Source organism: Lissotriton helveticus, chromosome 1_1 (genome assembly GCF_964261635.1).
Source record: "Lissotriton helveticus chromosome 1_1, aLisHel1.1, whole genome shotgun sequence".
Classification (NCBI taxonomy): domain Eukaryota; kingdom Metazoa; phylum Chordata; class Amphibia; order Caudata; family Salamandridae; genus Lissotriton; species Lissotriton helveticus.
Window position 1 is genome coordinate 1,575,156,313 of NC_136057.1, and position 25,560 is coordinate 1,575,181,872.

General features: G+C 43.7%; 1 protein-coding gene across 3 annotated transcripts in view; it reads left to right on the forward strand.

Moving 5' to 3' along the window:
- The window catches only part of DDR2 (discoidin domain receptor tyrosine kinase 2), a 795,992-nt gene that overhangs the window by 501,716 nt on the left and 268,716 nt on the right, over positions 1-25,560 (forward strand). For all 3 annotated transcript variants that reach the window (XM_078687193.1, XM_078687208.1, XM_078687202.1), the window contains one exon: positions 7,358-7,574. In XM_078687193.1, the coding sequence (XP_078543319.1) occupies positions 7,358-7,574 (217 nt within the window). The remainder of the gene's footprint in view (positions 1-7,357; positions 7,575-25,560) is intronic.

The following is a 25,560-nucleotide window of genomic DNA, read 5'->3' on the forward strand; positions in this document are numbered from 1 at the left end:
TGGGAAGCCTCCAAGCCATCACCCCCTCAGGCATAGAAGTACCCCTTCCCAGAAGGGGGAACATTTTTCACAAGTCCAAACGATATATATGAGGTCTTTCCTCTGGCAGAAGCATCTCAGACAGCTCGGAATAGACACCATTTCCATCTTCCAGAGCCTGTTACATTTGTAACATGTGAAGTAGACCCTGTGTAAATACTTCAATTGTATGCCTCTGAACTGTAATTCAATCGCAGCCTCCCATGGGGAGGCCCATCCATCTCTCCAATCATCTGTTGTCAGGGGGCTTCCAGCATACCAAATGAGTCAGACGAATTCACCACTAGGGAATGATAAACTTTTGATATGCTATGATCCATCAGTTCCCCAGCTAATCCTTTGGCCTCAATTGGACTACAGTCAGGGAGCTCATCCAGGCCCGTAATATGAGGCATGGACGCATGCTGAATCTACAAGTATCTTAGTATGACTCAGGACAGTGTCCGACTCCCAAATTCAAGATAGCAATAGAATCGCATTGCCTAAATCCCTTCAGCTCAGGCGCCCGCCGCAACCTGCACCCCGACCATAGAGGTGTCTCCTTTGTCAAAACTCGTGCTCATCCTACATCTTTGGATGGAAGCCTCATTTCAGATGCAAAACACCACTCCTCTGGCTGGCAGAAGAGAGAGTTTGACCCACAATTAAGTAGGTGCGTAATCTGCACCCACTGCATTGCAGATTTCTCAGAAACAATGACGGGGTCCCCATACTTGGTGAACCACCATATGAGAACCCCTATGGTATCAAGTGTTGTTGGAGGTCACTAAACCTCCTTCAAAAGTAGATTTACAATATTTCGAAAGAACAACTCTAGGAGGACGGTGATTCCAGAGGAAGTTCTGCAAGGATGCATCAATTCTGGTAAAGAAGGAGCTCGGACTAATATTTGGGTAGTTTTGTCATTGATAGAGCAGGCACAATAGTACTACCATTTTGTAAATAGAGGAGCATCCCAGGGTGCACAGAGGGAGCGCCTAACAAAACCCCAGGTCTCTGGTTAAACAATTCAACTGTGACCAGATTTTTCTCACCCACATCCTTTGCAACCCATTCCAGTGAGGTAGGAGGGCATCCAATGAGGTATATGAAACATTTTGATTTATTGATTGCATACTCTGAGAATTTTCCAAAAATCTGAGGAATCTGAAGTGCCAGGGGTCCTGACAATTGATGATCATCTAAGAAAATCAGTATGTCGTAGGCATACAACACTACTCAGTCCAATACTCCTGGGGCCCACTCAAACCCTCGAACCAATGTGTCGATCTGCAACCATGTAGCCAGAGGCTATAAAGCAAGAGCAAAACCTAGGGGCAACAGTGGTCTTAACTGGCAGGTACCCAGCCAAACTTGGAAGAGATTTGACACAGAGCTCGGAAGTACAAGACGGCATAGTAAGATTCAAAACAACAGGCTATCCTGGTTCCACTCACTTCAGTCCTGCCCTCGTCAAAGAGACAGGCAAGAGGTTCGCATTTGGAAGTGTTGCTGCATAACCAGTGAAGACTTCTACTCACTTTGGCACCCCATTTATACATTTAACACTGAATAGCGATCAACTAACAACGTGACCTCTTAAAGTTGCCTTGAATGCTTCCCAGATTGTCCTGGGTGATTCAACTGAGCCTTTGTTTTTATCAAAGTAATGAGCTATGCTGTTCAGTATATGTTATTGGTACTGTGAGTCTGACAACCACCATGTACTAAGCTGCCAGATGGGTTTGACCTATCCCTGTCTCAGTCTCAACCACATATCTACCAGGGAATAGTTTGAAAGTCCCCTCATAATGTGTGCCCCCACACACATTTGGTGGACCTCACAGTTGGGTATGAGGAAGTAATCCAGATGAGAGAATACCCTATGTTCCCTGAAGTAGAACCTAAACCATTGTTCTGTATAGTGCAGGGCCCTCCAAGTCTGACAGTCCCAAAGCAGCAATTAATCTAACTATGGGGCGTTGGCTGCAGTTTCTCCTGGATATTCATTTCAATCTGTTAGTCGACCAATCTCCTACCACATTTAAATCACCTCCCAATATCCAAGGTCCAGGATGAAACTGTTATTAAAGCACCAATGATCTGAAGAAAATCTGCTGACAATGGGGTGGAGCATAGAAACTAATCAGAGATTGTGGTTCTGTGTCACTGCAACAGTCTTCCTAAATTATCAAGCCAGATTCATGTGGTTTATAAAGACACATGATTTTGATCAGCATAACCATCCCTGGATCTCCCGGAGAAGCCTGCAAGGAACACCAGTGAAAATCCCTTCCGAGGAAGGAAGGGACATGTGTTACCCACCAAAATGTTCTGCTAAAGAATGAGTATATCTGCAGTGAAACATTTAGCTGTTTTCAACACTGCGCCCCTCTTGACTCGATCTAGCTGACCGTCAATATTCCATGTAAGGATGCCATGTGGCCTTGTGTTATCATATCGACAAGTTCAGCCATGGGAGAAAGCATGGGTGTCATTTAATGCATCAATGATGGTGCTAGTCAATGTGTTTAAATTACCGTGTGGTGACATTTCTAATGCAAGTCTGTTTTTATGAAACATACTCCTTCTACACCCTCCCACCTATACTTCAAGAACTGGAAGTACCTGTCAAGAAATAAATTGAGGACTCTTGCCAAATGGGCGAGCAAACCACAACTCTGTTTCCATGCACCTGATCGAGTTCGAATACAGTACATCACAATGCGATGTATTACATCACGTGCTTTTAGTACGCGGTGCATTTACATCGCAAGTCATAAGAACGACTTGCTGTAGGGGGTTGCTGGACTTAGGAATAGTATTATTTACTATTCCTACTCCAGTTTCCCCAACAGTAGGGAAGGTGTTGGAATTCATTTCCAATACCTCAGTGCCCCCTACAGCAAGTTGTTGTAATGACTTGCGATGTAAATGCATCGCTTACTAACAACCCGGCCGTTGTAGCAACCTCGATTTAATAGTCCTGCGATGTAATGACAACATTGTAAACGCTGTTTCCCCTCTTACCTCTGCTCCACAACTCAACCCCCAAGTAAATATAAAGGTCTGGACTCAACCCCCAAGTAAATATAAAGGTCTGGAGTTAAGCTATACCTCTTTAAAAACACCCCATACTTAAAGTGGAACTTAAATTACACACATTTAGGTCTGCAAGGCAGAGAGCTGGACATCTTCGACCAGACTATCACAGAGCCTTGGGGCTTGTGCCAAGGAGACCTCCACCATGGACGAGGCACATCGACTTTTCGGGCTGCTTTTGGTCACCTCCTCTCAACAGTATCTCCTCCTCTTCCTAGTGGCCTTAGACTTTAGCAACTTTGGGGTTGGCACGGCATGTGGACAAGGGGTGATAATTGTCAAATATAGGTAAGTTAGAAGCATTAATATGAAGACAGTGAGTGAACAATTGAGTGACTGTGTAAATAGGTGAGTGTATGAGCAACTTTGTGACTGACTGTTTTACAAAAGGGTGCAAGCGTAACCTACATTTGAAGTGAAAGGGCAGAGAAGGACTCGAAGATACCAGTAGGAAAGGATTCCACTGTACAACATCACTATTACCACTCTATTGAACTAGACAACCTTCAAGGGAACATATTAACCTTGATGCAAGCCACTCATATCTCCCATCTCTTCCTGTCTCTGAATTGGCTGCCAAAAAAGTCCAGAATTTCTTTCAATGAACAATAAGGTAGGGATTGGGGTTAGAAATAGAGAAAGTGTTAGGATAAGAAGCAAAGTTAAGTTCTGGCTCTGGGCAGATGGTCGGTTAAAACGTAGAGTAAGGCACGTGCTAACTATGTGATATGAATGTCTGGTTAACGTAGTGATGCTCATGTAATCCCTGCTTATATTATGTACATTCCTGGTTGACGTTGTGGTAGGTTAATACATTGGTATTAATCAATGTAGCAGAATTTGAGTCAGTAGTTTTCATCTGTCTGAGATACATCCAGCGTGCGCTAGTAGCTGACAAGTTAAACTTACAAGACAGCGAGTTAACTCAGAAGATAATTAAATGTATTGAAGCACTTCTGCAATATAGGGGAAGCTGCTACTTTGCATGGCAACTGAGAGAAAATAATGGCATCTGTGGAAGATGCGGATATATCATCTGAGAGAAATCATCCAGAGATAACACCGATATTTATTTAACTGTCCATCATAAGTGACTATTAATAATGGCTACGTACCAAGTTCAGCTGTTCATTATAGCAAGCTAAAAATACATATTTATAACATAAATAATATAATACGAGTGAAACACATGGCGGGAGGGCAAAACAATTAAAACAAACGGGAAACCACAAAATAGACTAATGTTTTGGAAGGATATAATTAAAGAGTAGAATATGTTGTATCCAAGACATAACTGAATGCAGGAGGGCTTCTTGCAACAGAATCCCCTGACTCAGACGCATTCTAGTGCTAATTTATTGAAGCAATTCATCAATTAGATTTAGTTTTCATCCTAATTTCATATGTCAGGGAGCAGCTACATAGATTATAGAGATCATGCTAATCGGTGCACAGATCACGATGATAGGTTTGTAAATGCTCTGTGTAATCTGATGGTGATACTGTGAAAAGAGTGAGTACTTATGCACAAGAGTTAGGAAAGATTTATATTGTGTGTTTCATCCGCACCTATATCGGCTTATCTATTGCAAACATTTGTTCTCCTAGACATCTTGATGACACAACACAGACACTATATAGCTCATTTCTGTGACGTGTACAGTCCGCATTGTTCTGTGAAAATTTCAAGCACTCTCGGTCTCTATGTCAAATATAGCATAGAGTGGACAGAGGGACACCTTCTTTTTTCCACTGTTGTATGGGGCCGCTATTGTATGTCAGATACAAAAAAATGACCGAGAAGCCCCTATGTTTTTCTATGTGCACAACCATCTTAAAAATGTGCTTTTAGATGGAAAGGTTTTAGGAAATTGATAGGCATAGGCAAATTAAGTAAAAGTGATAGGGATGATTATTACAACCTCCAAGTACACAGAAATATTTGCATGAACTTAAAAGAGAATCTAAGCCGAATTGTGTAGTCACCATAGACATTTTTTGATGGTTCAGGGAGACTATTTCTGGACATTGATGGTAAGAAAATATGCAATATTCACAGAGGCTGGTGTAGATTGCATGATTATGTTGGAAGGTGATGAGACTTGGACTGATTCAGTGGCGTAGCAAGGTCAGGTGGTACCGGGTGCAGAACATTTCTTGTCACCCCCAGCTTGACAAAATGGCAACATTGTGTGTTTAAAACAAATTTTTGCCATTTTGTCACCCCCCCCACACCCTGAGTGAGGACACTTGGGGCTGCCCACACCCACCGCACCTTCCTTCCAACTTCATTGGACTGATTCATATAGACATTGTCAGTTTGACCCTTATTTTAGCGCTATTTGACAGTAAAGCAGTAAAACAACAGTACAATAGGTCCTCTTCACTGTTGTAATTTACATGGGGCAGTCATCTGGCTCATGTGATTTATTCGGGGGTAATAATCACTTGGAAATTAGTCTGAGGTTGAACATTTCTGGATTATGTCCCTAAATTTATTTTTCTAAAAATCCCAGACCATAATTTCGGGAAATTTGACTTTTATCTTGAATTTCCTTTTTCCCATTATTCCATAGTCCCATAGCCTCCCCATGTTTATGCATAATCCTAAACCTCTCTTTTTCCTTTCAGATTACCTTTATCCTAACCGTAAACTTTAGGGCCTAAGCTATCTCAACTGTAACCCTTTTGTGCCTTGCTCATAACTGAATACAGTTCCTACTGTGTACCTTAATCTTAACCCTCAAGCTAACACTCTCCCTTAGTCTAATGTGTACATTGAGCTGACACACATCATTACCTTGTTTGTATGTCTTAACCTAAATATCACACTAATGCTTGCTCTAACCCAAACACTGTCACTTACTTGTGGACACGTCTGAGGCTTTTGTCTTCAATTGTCTTGAACATCTCTTTTTGTTTACCTGATACTTTAGCCCCCTAGATTTTTGTCCCGTTAAAATGGCATGTTGTCATTTCCCAAATTATTATATGAAAATCAATAAAAAGTAGTTTTAAAAATAACACTTCACCCAAAATCAATACAGAGGCTGCGCTGCGCTCCTTCATGAACGTACATTTTTGATCCCATTTGTCTAAGCTGTTCTCATCCTCCATGATGGTTTATTTATTGCTTTATTAGGAGCTATTGTTGATCATTCATCTGCATTTACTAGTGTAGCGGATCCTGTCTTCTACATTGTTGCTTCACCTATTACGTACACTCTTTTCTAATAAGTCATACTCGCTTCCTTGGAAAAGAAAATATTTTCCTTATTGTGACTGCACTTTTTCTTTATGTCTGTCCAAGGGTCTCATTTTTTTATAATGGCATCAATGCCCTCATCTTTTGACTTCACCTCCCATTTGTATGCAGAACGTGATCAAAATCATTCACTTCTGCTCAGAACAACTATTCATATCTACTTTCGTAACGGTTGGTGACATTAAGACTTCAAAGTGGGAGGTTAGCTTCATTCTTGCCCCCTCTACTTCACAACTTATCCACATATTCTGCTCACTCCAATTGCTTTTATTACTCCAGCTTCTTCAATTTACAATGTAATATTTTTCTTACTTTTACTTTCCACACTGCTCAACATAAGTGCCAGGTACATTTTACAGAACCTTTGACTCAGACTGTCTTCCACATTCATGATTGTTCATTACTTTTGATGGGCCCTATCTCTATTTTCTTTTTTCCCTACATATCTCCCATAATTCCACTACACATTTAAAATTCCATCTTCCTTGTGTCTCTCCTGTTTTACCATGTTTGCCCTCTTGCACAACTTTTAATGCATTTTCTGTTTTTTCCCACTTTTTCCGACTGGGGTTTAGGTTTGTCCAGGTTTTTTCATCTCCCTGTCTTTCAGCTCCATGTGTTCAGCATCACGCTCTAGCTCTAAGATTATTTTTGTAGTTCTCTAGATCTGTCAGTCTTTAAATAGAAGCTGCGCAACATTCTTTGCCAAGCACATTAGGCTTTACACACTTGTCCATTTCTATACCAGGGGACAGATGCACCTTTTTTCCATTTTCTTTTTACTGGTCCTGATCATGTGTTTTCTCTATGTATTTGGCACATTGACGTGGACCATCAAGGTGAGCATAGAAAACAATATTAGGGAAAAGAAAGGAAATGGCGACCCCCCCCCTGCAAATGGAGGGGCAGCTAACACCATGGCGGATATGCCAACACTCCTCTGATATGCACTTCCTGTCTCCTGTCTTTCAGGCTTCTCGACGTATGCTAGATGATGAATTGACTGTCAGCCTCTCGCTACCAAGTGAGTCCAGCATGTTCAACCACAACCACAACCGCTCCTCTTCACCCAGTGAACAGGAGTCCAACTCCACCTATGACAGAATATTCCCACTTGGCCCAGACTATCAAGAACCCTCGAGGCTCATACGGAAACTTCCAGAATTTGCAACAGAAGAGGAGGAAGCAGGTTTGAGCCAAATGTTTTTGTACAGATTATAACTAGGGCTTCTGGTTTTATGGTATTTATTTTTTTGACTTTTCCATCTGTATGTATCCATATTTTTGGGGGGCAAATTTTATCTGTATTTATCCATATTTATTTTGGGTTTTGTGGAAAAATTAAGCTGAAACTAGTATATGTCCTCATTTATTTAACCGATAAATGAGGTTTTAATTATATGTAAACCCACAGATGATAAATCAATGCACTTACATGAAAACCTACACATAATTAATATCAACCTGGTTCATATCTACTACTGTTTAAGCCTTTTTTTACTAAAATTCCTTTAATTTTCTAACCCCCTTGCCTGTCAATCTGAACAGCCATTTGCTTGCCAGCCCTGAGTGACAGCATTTAGAATCACAAAAAAAAAAATATATATCCGTTTTTATCCATGTTTAAAAATAAATACTGACAGGAAAATAAATGGGTTTCTGTCTGTGTTTATCTGTAAAAATCAGTAAAAGTGGAAAACAAGAAGCCTTAATCATAACCCTATTCTATCCCTGGTGCAGTGCATCGCTTTTCTTTAAGTGTTCCTTATGGAGTGCAGAGAACAAATGGATGAGGAACAGCTGACTGAAGCTGAACTCGGAGAAGATGGAGGTCCTCATCCTCGGATCCACCCCTTCAGCCTGGGACGACTCCTGGTGGCCGACCACGCACGCAACCTAGGGGTCATCCTCGACTCCACCCTCTCCATGGCTAAACAGATCAACACCGTCTCCTCCTTCAACACCCTCCGCATGCTCCACATGATCTACAAGTGGATCCCCACTGAAACGAGAAGAACGGTCACCCAGGCCCTTGTCAGCAGCAGGTTGGACTCTGGAAATGCCCTCTACGCAGGAGCCTCGGCCAAACTCCTGAGACGGCTCCAACTCATCCAGAATGCCTCTGCACGCCTGATCCTCGGCATTCCCTCGCCGCAGCCACATCACACCCCACCTGAGAGACCTGCACTGGCTCCTGGTCAACAAGAGCATAACCTTCAAGCTCCTCACCCACGCACACAAGGCACTCCACAACACCGGACCAACATACCTCAACAGACGACTCAGCTTCTACACCCCCACCCGCCAGCTCCGCTCTGCCGATCCCACACTTGCCAAAGTCCCCCGCTTCTGAACAGCGACCTCCGGTGGCAGATCGTTCTCCAACCTTGCAGCCAAGACCTGGAACACCCTCCCCATCCACCTAGGGCAGACCCAAGACCTGCTGACCTTCAGAAAACTCCTTAAGACCTGGCTTTTCGAGCAGTAGAAGCATTCCCCACCCCAGCACCTTGAGACCCTCATGGGTGAGTAGTGCGGTTTACAAATGATATGATTGATTGATTGATTGTCTAGAATGACTGACCTTGATGGTGCCTTGGGAGGACTGTCACTGTCCCTGTCCCTGTCACTCTTCTCTAAGTAGAGAAATCCAGTAAACGGGCAGGGAGTTGATAAGATCACTTATTATTAGCTGGATTTCTTGGAAGCTGTTAGTCAGTAATGATGGCAATGTGGCTTTCACATAGAATTCTCTTTCCTCCATAATTGGTCCAAGTCAGTGATCGTTTGTTCCCGAAGCAGACTATGTAGCTTTTTAGGCCAATGGCGGAGCTCCACATACTTCTACTGATTCCCAGTTGGCTGCTCACTCTCGTACCAAACCGTCAATTGTAGTGCTTAATTTGGGACAAGATTATGAAAGTGGGAATGAGTGACTGAGTTTTTCTCCTGACTCTTCAACTGTGACCTTAGTCAAGACGCTTTAATCATGAGCAAAATCAACTGTCATTGGCTATCCCTCACAAACCATAATTATCAAAGTGAATCGCAAAATAAAATGCATCATAATCAAACAGATATAATTGGAGGGAAGAGCATAGTGAGAGAAATTGAAAATCAACACACTTCGGCTTCATATAACTAGTTTGATATTTTTGCACCGCTAACATTGAGAACCTTAATACCCTCTTGATTGACATGTTGGTTTAGTATTTGAACCAATATGGCTGTTTCAAAACAAAAAGACAGGATTATGGGGAAGGGGATGAGAATAGTATCAGGAGAATATGAGTGGATGGGGAAGTTGCAGAGGTGACTGTAGGAAAATATGGAGAAAGAGGAGATTTAGCGGTCAAAACTGAGACAATGGTTTTCCTATGTTTCTCCAGCCACTGGGAAAGTATAGTCTCAAAAAGGTGCTCAGTTAAGTTGAGATCCCTGTCGAGTGTGGGGATGTCGAGGAACAGAGTGAGTGACAGTAAGTTATCGTTTGTTGGCATCAGTGCATTAGTGTGGTAGAGCACATGGGGAAGTGAAGAGGAGCCTTAAAACAATAATGATGCGCACAACTGAGGCAGTATGTCGGAACTTCTGTCTTAAAGTTAAAAAGCAATCGTACAATGATAGGTTTACGTTGGTAGAATATATATTCTTGCACAGATTGTGGTCCAAGGTGCTGTAATAGTGCAGATCATAATATGACCTGGGAATTTAGTGTGCTAAGAATGTATTGGAATACATTTGTTCAAAGAATGGAAGGTGGTGGAATGAATGGTGCAGTTTTGTATTGAAATATGAAGGGGGTTGGGAGCGCACGCCTGCTAATCTAGCTTATCGGTTTAACTCAAAAATTGAAGTTATATAAAACAATGGTGCCGCAGCGTAGCACTTGCTATCTATCAAGTGCAGTGTAACAGTAGAATGTGAAAACTACCAAAACTGGCAGAGCACGCTACACACTGTGCATGTGTAGTCCAGCTGGACTCTATAAATCAATTCAAAACAAGTTATTCAAAAAATCATACGCATTCAACTGTTTTTTATCCAGGGATAAATCTGTTATTCATTTATGTGTGTATCCTCATATGTTATGTCATTTGTATATACTACTTTGTCACATTTCATTCAATTAACAATTGATAAATCAATTATTAAATCCATTACATCATGAAACCAATGTGATGACTGCTTAACATTGAGATACAGTTTTTCATCGTGAAACAATATAGTTATAACAATAACTTTCTTGGCAGTTTTGTATTGAACATTGTGGGCCTCATTTATGAAAAGTGTTGCATTGGGACGGTTGGCAATTTCCAAAATGGTCATGCTCCTATGACTTTTGTATTACTTTGTTAATCTCCCAGTGGTTATCCCAAGAACTATATTCACAACCCTAAACACACTCCTGATCTCCTTAATCTGGGGTTCAGGCTGAAGGGGCCTGAGTCTGGCAAAGCTACTACTCCCGTCTGACGCCGGGGGAATGGGAGCCCCTGATTTCTATGCATATTGCTTAGCTTCTCAGCTACAATGGCTCTCATTCTGGATAGCTGGTCGTAACTTACAGGAAATAGCATATTCGGGGCGAATGCTAGCTCAAAGTACATTACACAGACTGCTCTCTCCGAGCGGCACATTACCTTACACAGCTGGAACTCTTCTTAGGACTGCCATTACCTACTGGAAACAAGCATTGAAATACACAAATACTCTCCCGGCATATGTGTCAAATATTCCCTTCCTAGGCATTCCAACTATTTCAGGTACACTTACCACCGGAAGATTGGATCCATGGATGCAGGCAGTAGTGACAACAATAGGGGACTTATTTGGCGATAAAACATTACTCACATACACTGACTTTATAAATGACAGGGGTGTCACAGACTCACTATTTACAACCTATGCTATACACCGGCCTATCAGCAGGGGTAGGGAGTACATAAATAGTATGTTACTGCCAATTTGTTTACCAAGGTAATAAGGTCATTACTACACAACAAGAAGAAATTATCCGTTTAAAAGACGACTGCTCAACTGAATACCTGTAAAGGTGGGACCACATTTGTATTACATGGATACGTAATGTTATGTTTCTCCTTGAGCATGGTTATCATACTACATATGTGTATGGTTGTGTTAGGATGAAAACAACATTTGTTAAAATTCTCTACCTGTACTGCAACTGTGAACATTAATAAAGTTTGTTAAATAAAAAGAAAAGTGTTGCATCGCTGCGTGAAACAGCGATGGAACACTTTTCAGTGCCCCCTCCTTGCAACACCATGGATGCACCGTATTAACCGTCCGGCGCTCCAGGTCACAAGGATTTACAGATACGTCAGTATTCCTGATGTATCCGTAGGCGTAAAAGTGAAGCATTGCTGGGGTGTGCTTCAAGCAGGCATAAGGATTTGACGTAGTGACACCCTAGATGTGGCGCAGTGAAATCTCATAGATTTCACTGTGTCACTTCTACGTGGCTTTCCTGTGTTAGGACGCCCACCCTGCATACATTATACCTGGCACAGGTATAATGTAGTGCAGGGGTTTACAATGTGACGCATCTGCCTAGATGTGTCACTTTGTAAACATGGCACAGTGTGGCACATTTTTTACACCACCGCAGCGTCACAAAAAGTGACGCAACAGCGGCGTAAGGGCCTCATAAATAAGGCCTCTATCTTTGGGATACACCCATGTCTGAAAAAAGGTCAAATTAAACATACATTTGAATATTTGCATGTGGTTATCCAGAAGAGGATAGCTATAGTTTCTATCCAACCATCATGCCTCTCTGTAGAAAGATGGCATTGTGATGTATTGGCTTCTGATGGAGGAACTGCACATGCTCAAAACATTTCACACTCAAAGGCCTGCAACAAAATAAACCAGTGGAAAGTATTAAACAGTGCACTACTATTCCACACAACACACTACCATGATAACACGTTAGTTACCTTGATAGTTTGTGTTAAGTAATTGTTGCATCTTAATTTTGATACTTATTCTGAAACTTTAGTTTTGAACCTGGCACTCCTAGGCAAACCATTGTGCTCAAATCACGAAAGGTTTGCATCCAAGAAAACAATAAAAAAAATAGAAAACCAATGCTGTGCAGAGGGGCACAAACTCTGCCTGCGAAACAGGATGGATTCAGTAACTTAGAGCTTGGAGAACTGGATACAGTGAGTAGGAGGTTTGGTATGACAAGTATCAGGGACCGATGAAGGTATGAAAAGAGAAAGATAGGAAGCTATAACAATGGGTTGGACACAGTTGAAAAGTGAGACAGAACCTTGCCAGAGACTGGAAATCAAGGAGGGCAGAACAGACAATTAATGTAAACAAATCTTTTCAAGCTCTGCGCTAAGCCTATAGAACTGTATTCCTCTTTGGAACAGGATTAGTACTTCATTGCTCCATTTTTACAACGGCAATGATAACACATTTCATCAGCTCTAAGGAACCTCAAGCTCATCCTGGCCTTGGGTTATCCAAAGTAAAATTCCCTAACTTCCTTACACGGTCATGAGTTTGTTCCTCTCAATGATGTTTAGCACTCTCTTGTTTCCTATCTAATGGTCTGATTTAGGGTTTGGGGGATTAAGTACATATAGGGTAGCACAGGGCTTTATGCCAGCCACCCTGCCTTTACTCTGCTTGGCAAGTTTAAGCCCACAGCTGTATACATTGAGAGGAATCCTCAAGGTGGTTCCTGTCAATATAGGAAATGTTTGATGAATGGCTCCGTCAAACATGACAGACAGCTGTCAAACTTTTTGCCAAGTTTTTTATTTTTCAAACACAAATTCCCAAAGCGGCGTATATTTTTGAAAAATAAAAAAATGAATGATCTCCACACCATGAGAGTTAAATCCAATGGTGTATGGGTCTTTTTTAAGTCTCGCCTAGACAGCGCTTGCGCTGTCTCTTCAAGACATGCTGTATTCAGGTATGGACTTTAACCCCTTTGCTGCTAGGCCTTTTCCCCTCCTGTGCTAAGGCTTTTTTTGGCGTTTTGGAGTAGTGCGCGCTTAGGCCCTTGTAACTTTTTGACCACATAAGGTATCCACGCCAAATTTGCGTCCTTTTCTTCCAACATCATGTGGATTCTAAAGGCGCCATGGTTTGTGGATTCCCTTGGAGGGGTCCCAGAAATTAACCAAAATATAGTGATTTTTTTGTTTTTTTCAGAAAAATGGGAAAAACGGGCTGCAAATGAAAGCCTCTGGGTTTTTCCCTGAAAATAATATCAAAAAAGGGTTTGTGGGGCTGAAATCTCAATTTTCTCAGCTTTTAGGGAATGACTGTCTTTTGTCAGAGAACCGAAATTTTTCACTCAGTTTTGGCATTTTTCTGGGACATAGCCTATTTTTGCTATTTTTAGAGCTTTCCACCTCCTTCCAGTTAATGGTAGAAATGAGTTTGAAAGCAATAATGGATCCTGGAAAGCTTTACATTTTCAAAAAGTAGACAATATTCTGAATTCAGAAAGGGGTCATTTGTCTAAATCCATGAAGGTTTCGTTATAGAAACTAACAGTTAGGTATTGGAATAATTGAAAATTTGTTGAAAAAAACAGCCTTTTGTCTTAACGTTTTCACCTATAACTTTTTCTAATTTTGACAGCTCTTGGAAAGCAATATACCGTTACATCCGTTAGACCTTCCTGGTTGTGGGGATATATAGGACTTGTAGTTTCACTAAGAACCCGACGAACCCAGATCCAAAAACTGAGCAGCAACTTGCAATGGTATTTTTTCATTTACTGGGTATAGAGCACTTTGTCTTGGAAAATGTATACCTGGAATAATCTGTATGAAAGACACCTATGTATTTCTGAATTGGGTACAAATTATAGAGTTCAGAAACAGTATATAATTGCACATTTTCAAAATTGGGAATACTCATACTAGCATGAGAATTATTGGTCATTTTTCATAAAGATTTTTTTTCACACAATGTCTTTCATTGAAAGGGAGAAATGCATGAAAGCTCAATTGGTAATAACAGTTGATTTACAAATCTGAATTACCCCAAGTGTCCCGATAAAAACGGTACCTCACTTGTGTGGGTCGGCCTTGTGCCTGCGACAGGAAACGGCGCAAAATGCAACGTGGTCACACCTAAATTTTGCAGTTACAAATTGACCCTTTTTTGGCAAAGTGCCTACCTGTAGTTTTTGCACCCTAGCTCTGCCGGCACCTAGGGAAACCTAGCAAACCTATACATTTTTGAAAAGTAGACACCCAGGGGAATTCAGAATGGGGTGACTCGACTGCCTACCACCAGGTTTTGTTACCCAGAACCCCTTGCAAAGCTAAGATTTTGACAAAAAAACACATTTTCCTCACATTTCTGTGGTGGAAAGTTCTGGAATCTGCGTGGATCAACAAATTTCCACCCACCCAGCGTTCCCCCAAGTCTCCCGATAAAAACGGTACCTCACTTGTGTGGGTCGGCCTTGTGCCTACGACAGGAAACGGCACAAAATGCAACGTGGTCGCACCTCAATTTCCCAGTGAAATCTTGCGCTCTTTGAACAAAGAGACTACCTTTTGTTTTTGAGCCCTAGCTCAGCCGGCACCTAGGGAAACCTAGCAAACCTATATATTTTTGAAAACTAGACACCCAGGGGAATTCAGGATGGGGGGACTCGACTGCCTATCACCAGGTTGTGTTACCCAGAATCCCTTGCAAAGCTAAGAATTTGACAAACAAAACACATTTTCCTCACATTTCTGTGGTGGAAAGTTCTGGAATCTGCGTGGATCAACAAATTTCTACCCACCCATCGTTCCCCCAGGTCTCCCGATAAAAACGGTACCTCACTTGCGTGGGTAGGCATAGTGGCTGCGACACGAAACAACGCAAAACGCAACATGGTCGCACCTCAATTTCCTAGTGAAATTTAGCACGTTTTGGACAAAAAGACTACCTTTTGTTTTTGCGCCGTAGCTCTGCCAGCACCTAGGGAAACCTAGCAAACCTATACATTTTTGAAAACTAGACACCCAGGGGAATTCAGGATGGGGTGACTCGTCTGCCTACCCCCAGGTTTTGTTACCCAGAATCCCTTGCAAACCTAACAATTTGACAAAAAAACACATTTTCCTCACATTTCTGTGGTGGAAAGTTCTGGAATCTGCGTGGATCAACAAATTTCCACCCACCCAGCGTGCCCCCAGGTCTCCCGAAAAAAATGGTACCTCACTTGCGTGGGTAGGCATAGTGGCTGCGACATGAAACAGCGCAAAACGCAGCATGGTCGCACCTCAGTTTCCCAGTGAAATTTAGCACGTTTTGGACAAAAAGACTACCTTTTGTTTTTGCGCTGTAGCTCTGCCAGCACCTAGGGAAACCTAGCAAACCTATACATTTTTGAAAACTAGACACCCAGGGGAATTCAGGATGGGGTGACTCGTCTGCCTACCCCCAGGTTTTGTTACCCAGAATCCCTTGCAAACATAAAAATTTGACAAAAAAACACATTTTCCTCACATTTCTATGGTGGAAAGTTCTGGAATCTGTGTGGATCAACAAATTTCCACCCACCCAGCGTGCCCCCAGGTCTCCCGAAAAAAATGGTACCTCACTTGCGTGGGTAGGCATAGTGGCTGCGACATGAAACAGTGCAAAATGCAGCATGGTCGCACCTCAATTTCCCAGTGAAATTTAGCACGTTTTGGACAAAAAGACTACCTTTTCTTTTTGCGCCGTAGCTCTGCCAGCACCTAGGGAAACCTAGCAAACCTATACATTTTTGAAAACTAGACACCCAGGGAATTCAGGATGGGGTGACTCGTCTGCCTACCCCCAGGTTTTGTTACCCAGAATCCCTTGCAAACATAAAAATTCGACAAAAAAAACACATTTTCCTCACATTTCTGTGGTGGAAAGTTCTGGAATCTCTGTGGATCAACAAATTTCCACCCACCCAGCGTGCCCCCAGGTCTCCCAAAAATAATGGTACCTCACTTGCGTGGGTAGGCATAGTGGCTGCGACATGAAACAGCGCAAAACGCAGCATGGTCGCACCTCAATTTCCCAGTGAAATTTAGCACGTTTTGGACAAAAAGACTACCTTTTCTTTTTGCGCCGTAGCTCTGCCAGCACCTAGGGAAACCTAGCAAACCTATACATTTTTGAAAACTGGACACCCAGGGGAATTCAGGATGGGGTGACTCGTCTGCCTACCCCCAGGTTTTGTTACCCAGAATCCCTTGCAAACATAAAAATTTGACAAAAAAAACAAATTTTCCTCACATTTCTGTGGTGGAAAGTTCTGGAATCTGCGTGGATCAACAAATTTCCACCTACCCAGCGTGCCCCCAGGTCTCCCGAAAAAAATGGTACCTCACTTGCGTGGGTAGGCATAGTGGCTGCGACATGAAACAGCGCAAAAGGCAGCATGGTCGCACCTCAATTTCCCAGTAAAATTTAGCACATTTTGGACAAAAAGACTACCTTTTGTTTTTGCGCCGTAGCTCTCCCATCACCTAGGGAAACCTAGCAAACCTATACAATTTCGAAAACTAGACACCCAGGGGAATTCAGGATGGGGTGACTCGTCTGCCTACCCCCAGGTTTGGTTACCCAGAATCCCTTGCAAACATAAAAATTTGACAAAAAAAACACATTTTCCTCACATTTCTGTGGTGGAAAGTTCTGGAATCTGCGTGGATCCACAAAATTCCACCCACCCAGCGTGCCCCCAGGTCTCCTGAAAAAAATGGTACCTCACTTGCGTGGGTAGCCATAGTGGCTGCAACAGGAAAAGGTCCAAATCGTACGGTGGTGAATTTAAAATACCCTGAAGCAATATAACTTTGATTTTGGGGGGGGGGCACCTGAGTTTTTGGCCCGGGGCTGGGTGGTATTCTTTGGAAAGTAGCAAACCCAAACAGTTCTGAAAACTAGACACCCGGGAGAGTCCAGGGAGGTATGGCATGCGGTTAAATTAGGTAAAAATAGCACTTTTCCAAACTTTTTGGCGTGGGATCGCCGTGCCGGCAAAAATTTCCTACCACCCTGCGTTCCCCTTGTTCTCCCGAGTAAATGGATACCTCACTTGTGTGGGTGCCCCAAAGCAGAACACGCCAAAAATGAATTTTGAAAAAAGTAGTTTTTAGTCATATTTAAGTTTTACAAATTAAGCCCCCCAGCCTGAGTCACATGCCTTTGGCCCACCCACACAAGTGAGGTATCATTTTACTCGGGAGAACAAGGGAAACGCTGGGTGGTAGGACATTTGTGCCGGCAGCAAGATCCCACCCAAAAAAGTACGGACAAGTGGGTTTTTTGACCAACATTTAAGGTTTGCAGGGGTTTCTGGGTAGGAAAACATTGGGGGACCCACGCATGCCATACCTCCCTGGACTCCCCCGGGTGTCTAGTTCTCAGAACTGTTTGGGTTTGGTAGTTTCCAAAGATGCCCGCCAAGCCCCGGGCCAAAAGCTCAGGTGACCCCCTCAAAAAATAAGATTATTTGGCTAAAGGTAATTTTTTGGTCTCCACAGTATGAATTGGGCCTTTTCCTAAAGCAGCCACTATGCCTACCCACGCAAGTGAGGTACCATTTGTATCGGGAGACCTTGGGGAACGCTGGGTGGGAGGTAATTTGTGTGAGCCCAGTGATGCCACGCTTTCCCACACTAAAACGTGTGAAAAAACTGATTTTTTCAAAGACAAAAATGAGGTTTGCAAGGGATTCTGGGTAAAGGAACGTTGGAGGATCCACACAAGCCATACCTCCTTGGAAGCCCCCGGGTGTCTACTTTTCAGAAATGTGTGAGTTTGGTAGGTTTCCCTAGATGGCTGTCTCGCACGGGGCCAAAAACCCAGGTAACCCCTCTTGCAAAAGCTTGTGGACTTGACATTTTCACCATTGTTAAATTCACCAGCTTTTGCAAGAGGGGTTACCTGGGTTTCTGGCCCCGTGCGAGACAGCCATCTATGGAAACCTACCAAACCCACACATTTCTGAAAAGTAGACACCCGGGGGCTTCCAAGGAGGTATGGCTTGCGTGGATCCTCCAACGTTCCTTTACCCAGAATCCCTTGCAAACCTCAATTTTAGCAGAAAAAAATCAATTTTTTCACACGTTGTAGTCTGGGAAAGCGTGGCATCACTGGGTTCACACAAATTACCTCCCACCCAGCGTTCCCCCAGGTCTCCCGATAAAAATGGTACCTCACTTGCATGGGTAGCCATAGTGGCTGCAACAGGAAAAGGTCCAAATCGTACGGTGGTGAATTTAAAATACCCTGAAGCAATATAACTTTGATTTTGGGGGGGGGGGCACCTGAGTTTTTGGCCCGGGGCTGGGTGGTATTCTTTGGAAAGTAGCAAACCCAAACAGTTCTGAAAACTAGACACCCGGGAGAGTCCAGGGAGGTATGGCATGCGAGGGTCCCCCAATGTTTTCCTACCCAGAACTCCTTGCAAACCTTAAAATTAGGTAAAAATAGCACTTTTCCAAACTTTTTGGCGTGGGATCGCCGTGCCGGCAAAAAAGTCCTACCACCCTGCGTTCCCCTTGTTCTCCCGAGTAAAAGGATACCACACCTTAACAGAGTTACTCAAAAGTCAAACATTCAAGTACAGCTATCTATTCCTCAAAGACACACACATACAGGTTGGATTTGGCACGAGGGCAAGTGATGGTTCAGTACATAAAATTTTATTAACAAGATATTTCAAAAAAATGAAATGCTCTGTCAATAAATAAATGCATAAAAACCGAACCAGTGACTCGCAACTCGTGAGCTGTAAAGCCACGACAAGGCACCAACCGTTTTACAGGCCATTCACGCACCTTTCATACCTGATACAAACCAGACCATTGACACCATCTGAATGGAAAAGCAACACATAACAACAATCACAATAAGGGACAAGCTACACCCTACTGCAGAAAGAGAAAAAAAACAATTATTACTGCACACCCATCTAATCCGCAAGCATACACACATACTGGTTGGATTTGGCACGAGGGTGAGTGATGATTCAGTACATACAATTGGATACGCAAGTAATTTCATCAAAAATGAAATACACTGCGTATAATTGAAAGTATGATAAACTGAACCACTGACTCACAGCTCGTGAGCTGTAAAGCCACGTCAAGGCACCAACCTCTTTACAGGCCATTCATACACCTTTCGTACGCGTGACACATACAAAACATTCACACCGCCAGCCGCGGACCCATCACATTTCAACACTCACACCAGCAAACAGCTCCATTCAAGGGCCCATCACTTTCAAACGCCCACATTTCTGACATTGCAACTACACAAAATGATGGACTGTGTGGAGTGTCACTCAACTAGCAGTGTGTGTAGTGACCAACAGAAAGTAACTACTCACACACCGCCTGCCGAGCGCCAGTCCACCCACACCACCATCCAAGCACCAGACCATGCACACCGCCAGCCAAACACCACTCAGCGCGCACCGACAGCCAAGTATCACTCCACACACACCACCAGCCAAGCATCACTCCACGCACACCACCAGCCAAGCGCCACTCCACAAACACAACACCAGCCAAGCACCACTCCACACACACCGCCAGCCAAGCACCACTCCACACACACCGCCAGCCAAGCACCACTCCACACACACCGCCAGCCAAGCACCACTCCGTGCACAGACAGCCAAGTACCACTCCATGCACACCACCAGCCAAGCGCCACTCCACAAACAGAACACCAGCCAAGCAACACTCCGTGCACAGACAGCCAAGTACCACTCCACGCACACCACCAGCCAAGCGCCACTCCACACACACGACCAGCCAAGCGCCACTCAACACACACCACCAGCCAAGCACAACTCCACACACACCGCCAGCCAAGCACCACTCCACGAACACCACCAGCCAAAGACAAATCCAAACACAACACCAGGCAAGCGCAAGAGCACGCACACCGCCAACCAAACACCAGACCACGCACACCGCCAGTCAAGCACCTGTCCGCAGACACCGCCAGACAAGCACCAGTCCACAGACACCGGCAGCCAAGTGCCAAACCATGCACACAGTCAGACAATGAACACTACACGCAAACCAACATCATACTTTAGTTTTTTTTTTAAATAAAAGAGAAACAAAAACAAATTGCAAATTGATACAAATCTACTAACTCAACAACTAAATCTACAAAGACTACACAAATACAAACTTTGAAACTGAACAATAAGTTTTACAGAATAAAGACCAACCAGTTCACTTTACCACTCATTGATACTCCCAAAAATTCTTTAGCGTGTGGTACAATCTAAAACAAGCAGGTACACGCAGCCCAGGGTTTGAAGGGCAGTCGGGGCAGTACATGCGAACCTCCTTCCGCAAACCTCTTCGCCAACAGACTCTACATCTCCGACTGGGAAAGTCTTTTGAGGTTGTAGGAGGAATATGATCAGGAAAGTGGCGATCTTTCAATCTGGCAACATCCTCCACCACTCCAACTCTAGGAACACTTGCCTGTTCCACTAAAACAAGGCTGCCTATTACAGACTCCTGAAACTTTACAAAAGTCATCTTTGACTGGGGACAAGATTTCTGGAACACAATAAAAGCATTAAAGGTTGCCAAGTGGAAAAGATGGATAGCCAACTTCTTGTACCAAATGTAAGCCTTACGAAGAGCAGTATACGGTTCCAACCTCTGATCAACTCTGTCAACACCACCCATGTACTTATTGTAGTCCAGTATGCACACAGGTTTGCGCACTTCTGCAACCTGACCCCAAACAGTCCGCGGTTCAGTGCTTTCATCATGTATTGTAGTCAACATGTAGACATCTCTCCTGTCTGTAAACTTCACAGCTAGAAGCTCCTCACAACGCAATGCACTGCACTGTCCCCGAGCAAGCTTTCGACAAACAAGTTCTTTTGGGAAACCTTTACGGTTTGAGCGGATTGTGCCACAAGCAACAGTGTCCACTTTGGCCAATTCCCTGAACAACCGCACACCAGTGTAGAAGTTATCAACATACAAATGATGGCCTTTGTTAAACAATCCACGACCAAGTTCCCACACAATTTTCTCAGTCACTCCAAAAGTCGACGGACAACCAGGGGGGTTAATCCTGGATTCCTTACCAGTGTACACCCTGAAATTAGAGACATATCCAGTCTCACTGTCATACAGCATATACAGTTTGATTCCATAGCGTGCCCTCTTACTAGGAATATATTGCCGAAATACCAAGCGGCCCTTGAACAACAGCAAAGACTCATCCATTGCAATTTCTTTCCCAGGATAAAAGATCTCAGAAAATCGATCAACCAAATGATCAATGACAGGCCGAATCTTGAAAAGACGGTCACAATCAGGGTGATCTCGTGGCAAAGCAAGACTATTGTCAACAAAATGCATCATCCGCAGCAGAAGCAAATACCTATCACGACTCATGACTGCCGGAAATATAGCTGTTGCCATCAAGGGACTAGTAGACCAATATGAAGCCATTGATGGTTTCCTAAGCAAGCCCATCAAAAAAGTTAAACCCAAAAACTTTTTCATCTCCTCCAAATTTGTGGGAGTCCACCGGGTAGCTCTAGCGTGGGGCTTAAGGCTGGCACTGTTCACCCTCAAAAAATTGTCAGCATACAAATTAGTCTGCTCTACAATCTCTGCCAAAAACACATCATCCATAAACAACTTGAAAAAATCAATAGGCAAAAAGTTTTCAGTGTTCACCCTACACCCTGGAACACCAGTAAATTCAGGCAATGCCGGCTGCACCATGCCTGGTGCAACCCAGAGGTCAGAACTTTCATCGTCAAGTCTTGCAGCCGCAGGCTGCCGCCCAGCTGCCTCTTGTCTCACTACACCAACTGGAAGTCTAGCAGCCCCAGGCTGCAGCCCAGATGTCTCTTGCCGCACTATTGGCACATCAATGTCCTCCGCAACCACAGGCACAACAATGTCCTGCCAAACCGTAAACACAGCAATGTCCTCCCCAACCACAGGCACATCATCCACACCAAAAGTAGCTTCATCAGCACTCAAAGTGTCTTCATCATCAGATGAAGCCATGTGTAGAGAAAACTCACTACCTGAATCTTCACCTCCCACCTCTGGCTCAGAATCAGAGTCAGACTCTGGACCATGGTCAGAGGAAGAATCAAAAAGCATTCCAACAACTTGCTGAGCAGTAATCCGGCAGCTAGCCATTATCCTTACAAATAAAGGAGTCTGCACAAACAACTCAACAACCCCAACACTGCGCAAAGTAAGATAAAAAATGTAAGACTTTTTCACAAAAAACTATATTTAGAAAAAATATACAATTCACTTACAAGACACAACTACACTCACCAGCACCTACTCTGCAAAGACACAGCAAATAGGCAACGATATCCCACTAGAAAGAAGAAAAAAAACCTTACATCTACAGAAGGACACATTAAAAACAAATGCAAAACATGTTTTACAATCACAACAAACAGAAACAAAACATACTCGTATTACTACACACTTTGCAAAATAAACAATTACATTACAATTGAACAAAAAAATGTCTCTTACCAAACACATGCAACTACAGAAACAGCAGAACAACAGAACCACCAGTAACAGAACCGCACACTGCAACAATCTAAAGAGAAAAAAAAACAATACACATTAGAAGAAACACAAACAACACACATTACAACAGGCTATGTCACAGGGTATGTCACAAATGGGGTGTCTGTCCCATAAATCATAATAAATGTGGGCCCCCTGGAAGCAACCCTACGGAGGGCAGAGAGGCCAAATAAAGACACGGCAGAACATACTGAAAACAAATGGGCCCAAGGAAGCAACCCTTGGCCAAGGGGTCGCTCCCTATAAAAAAAAATAACCCTGGAGTCTAGTGGGCTTTTCTATTCCCCCCCCCCCCCCCGGGTCCAGAAACGGTAAAAAAACCAGCCAATCTGCCCCCAGAAAAGTCTTTAAAAAAATTAGGGCCACTAGGAAGCGACCCTTCCCCAAGGGGTCACTTCCTTTTCAAATCCAAACAAATCCCTGGTGACTAGTGGGCTTTTCTGCCCCCCCCTGGGTGCAGATCAGCCAAAAAAAACACCGATCTGCCCCAGGGGGGGCAGAAAAGTCTGAAAAATATTACATCCCCCTAAGGAAGCGACCCTTGCCCAAGGGGTCGCTTCATTTATAAATATAAATCAATTCCTGGTGTCCAGTGGGCTTTTCTGCCCCCCCTGGGTCCAGATGCGGCCCAAATAAACGGCTGATCTGCCCCCAGGGGGGCAGAAAAGTCTAAAAAAATATTAGGGCCACTAGGAAGCGACCCTTCCCCAAGGGGTCACTTCCTTTTCAAATAAAAAACAAATCCCTGGTGACTAGTGGGCTTTTCTGCTCCCCCTGGGTGCAGATCGGCCGAAAAAACGGCCGATCTGCCCCAGGGGGGGCAGAAAAGTCTGAAAAATATTTTATCCCCCTAAGGAAGCGACCCTTGCCCAAGGGGTCGCTTCCAGCACACAACAAACCACACAAACGCAATCCCTGGTGTCTAGTGGGGTATTCCTGGTGCACGATCGCGACGCTGTGCGCGATCGTGCACCAGGAACGCCCTGCATTGGGACATCAGGGGAGAGGAAACACAGTTTCCTCACCCCCGATGCCTCAAGGCACCGAAAACCGGCCCCCCCGCCCCACCGGAGCACCGAACACCCACCTCTGTGCTGGACGCGCTGGAAAGAAATGGCTTCCAGCGCGTCCAGGGCTTCCTGATGACGTCGGCGCGCGCTGACGTCACCAGGAAGCGTGGGGGGGCCAGGGGGTGGCAGCGGAAAGTCTTCCGCTGCCACCCCTGCAAAAAAAAACAAGATCGCTGCACAGGGGGGGGGGGGATCGCCAGCGCTCCCCCCCAGGGCTGTACTGATGACGGAACGGTTCCGTCATCAGCACAGCCCAACCGATGCTGATGACGGAACCGCTCCGTCATCAGCATCGAAGGGGTTAAGCTCCACCCATTTCCCCCCCACCTTTTCAATTGGCTCCTCTTCCTGTCCTTTGTTAATAATGGCTTTTGATTTGTCAATGGGCTTAGTAGTCCCTTCTTAGTACCTCTCTGTCTTCTGTTGTTACCTCCCATAAGGACAGCCCCTCTTACATGTGTCCCTACACTCTAGCTTTCATTAACAGGCAGGAAGCACTATTTAATTCATTCAAGTCTTGCTAAAGCAGGCATGACAAAGCGCACAGCAATGGCGCTCTTCTTGTTTGTATTTGCAGCAGCATGCCATGCATTAATAATGCCTGCCGCTTATTTGAAATGCAGCCCACACAGCACTTGTGCGATGTCGCTGACTTGTATTTGCAGCGCCATGCAGGATTTCACTTTAAGAACAGCTGCCGCCCCACACAGCATGCGTGTCCTGCAAGTGCTGTATAGAGCAGCGGCTGTTCTTAAAATGAAAGCGCGCAAGGCCTTCTGCCATTTTCCAAAATGACGGCTATAATAGAGGTGGAAGAGACATATATAGAAGTTAAACAAATAATAATGTTTTTTAATTCTTTTATGTATACACCAAACATTTATGATCTGAAGATGAAAAAAAAATGTATCACACCTGTTTTAGATACATTTTCATAGTTCACTTTATTTATTTGTTTTGGCAATCACTCGGGGTACATTGGCAGAATGTTGAACATTTGAGAAGAGCATATCAACAGGATATCTTTTTTGTAGCACAGGTTTTGCAAGTACATGTATGTGTAAGTTCTGTGAGTAGAGGTTTTAGAAATTTCATAGGTTTTAGCACCCTGTCATTATCTTCCCAACCAAATTAACATGGATCTTTCTCTGCATATTCATGATTCAATACATTTACACATCTGATCAAGTAGAACGCTCTTTAAAATGTGTCCATGCAAAAAATATGACTTCGATGGAAGGTCACATAGTAGTTCTGATCTCTTGAACTCACCGCACCGAAGTACAACAAATGTGTGACAGTCAGAACTCCTTTTCCGCACACTCACAAGGTATTTCTACTGCATCTTCAAAGTCACAATCTTCTTCTGTTTCAACAAATCCTTTTAGAAACTTCCCAGGTTCAGCAGTTAAAGCTCCAAGCTTTGTTCCAATTTTGCTCATAGTTTCATCACCCTTAAGATAATGTGCCTTGATAAGAACACTGGGCATCTCTG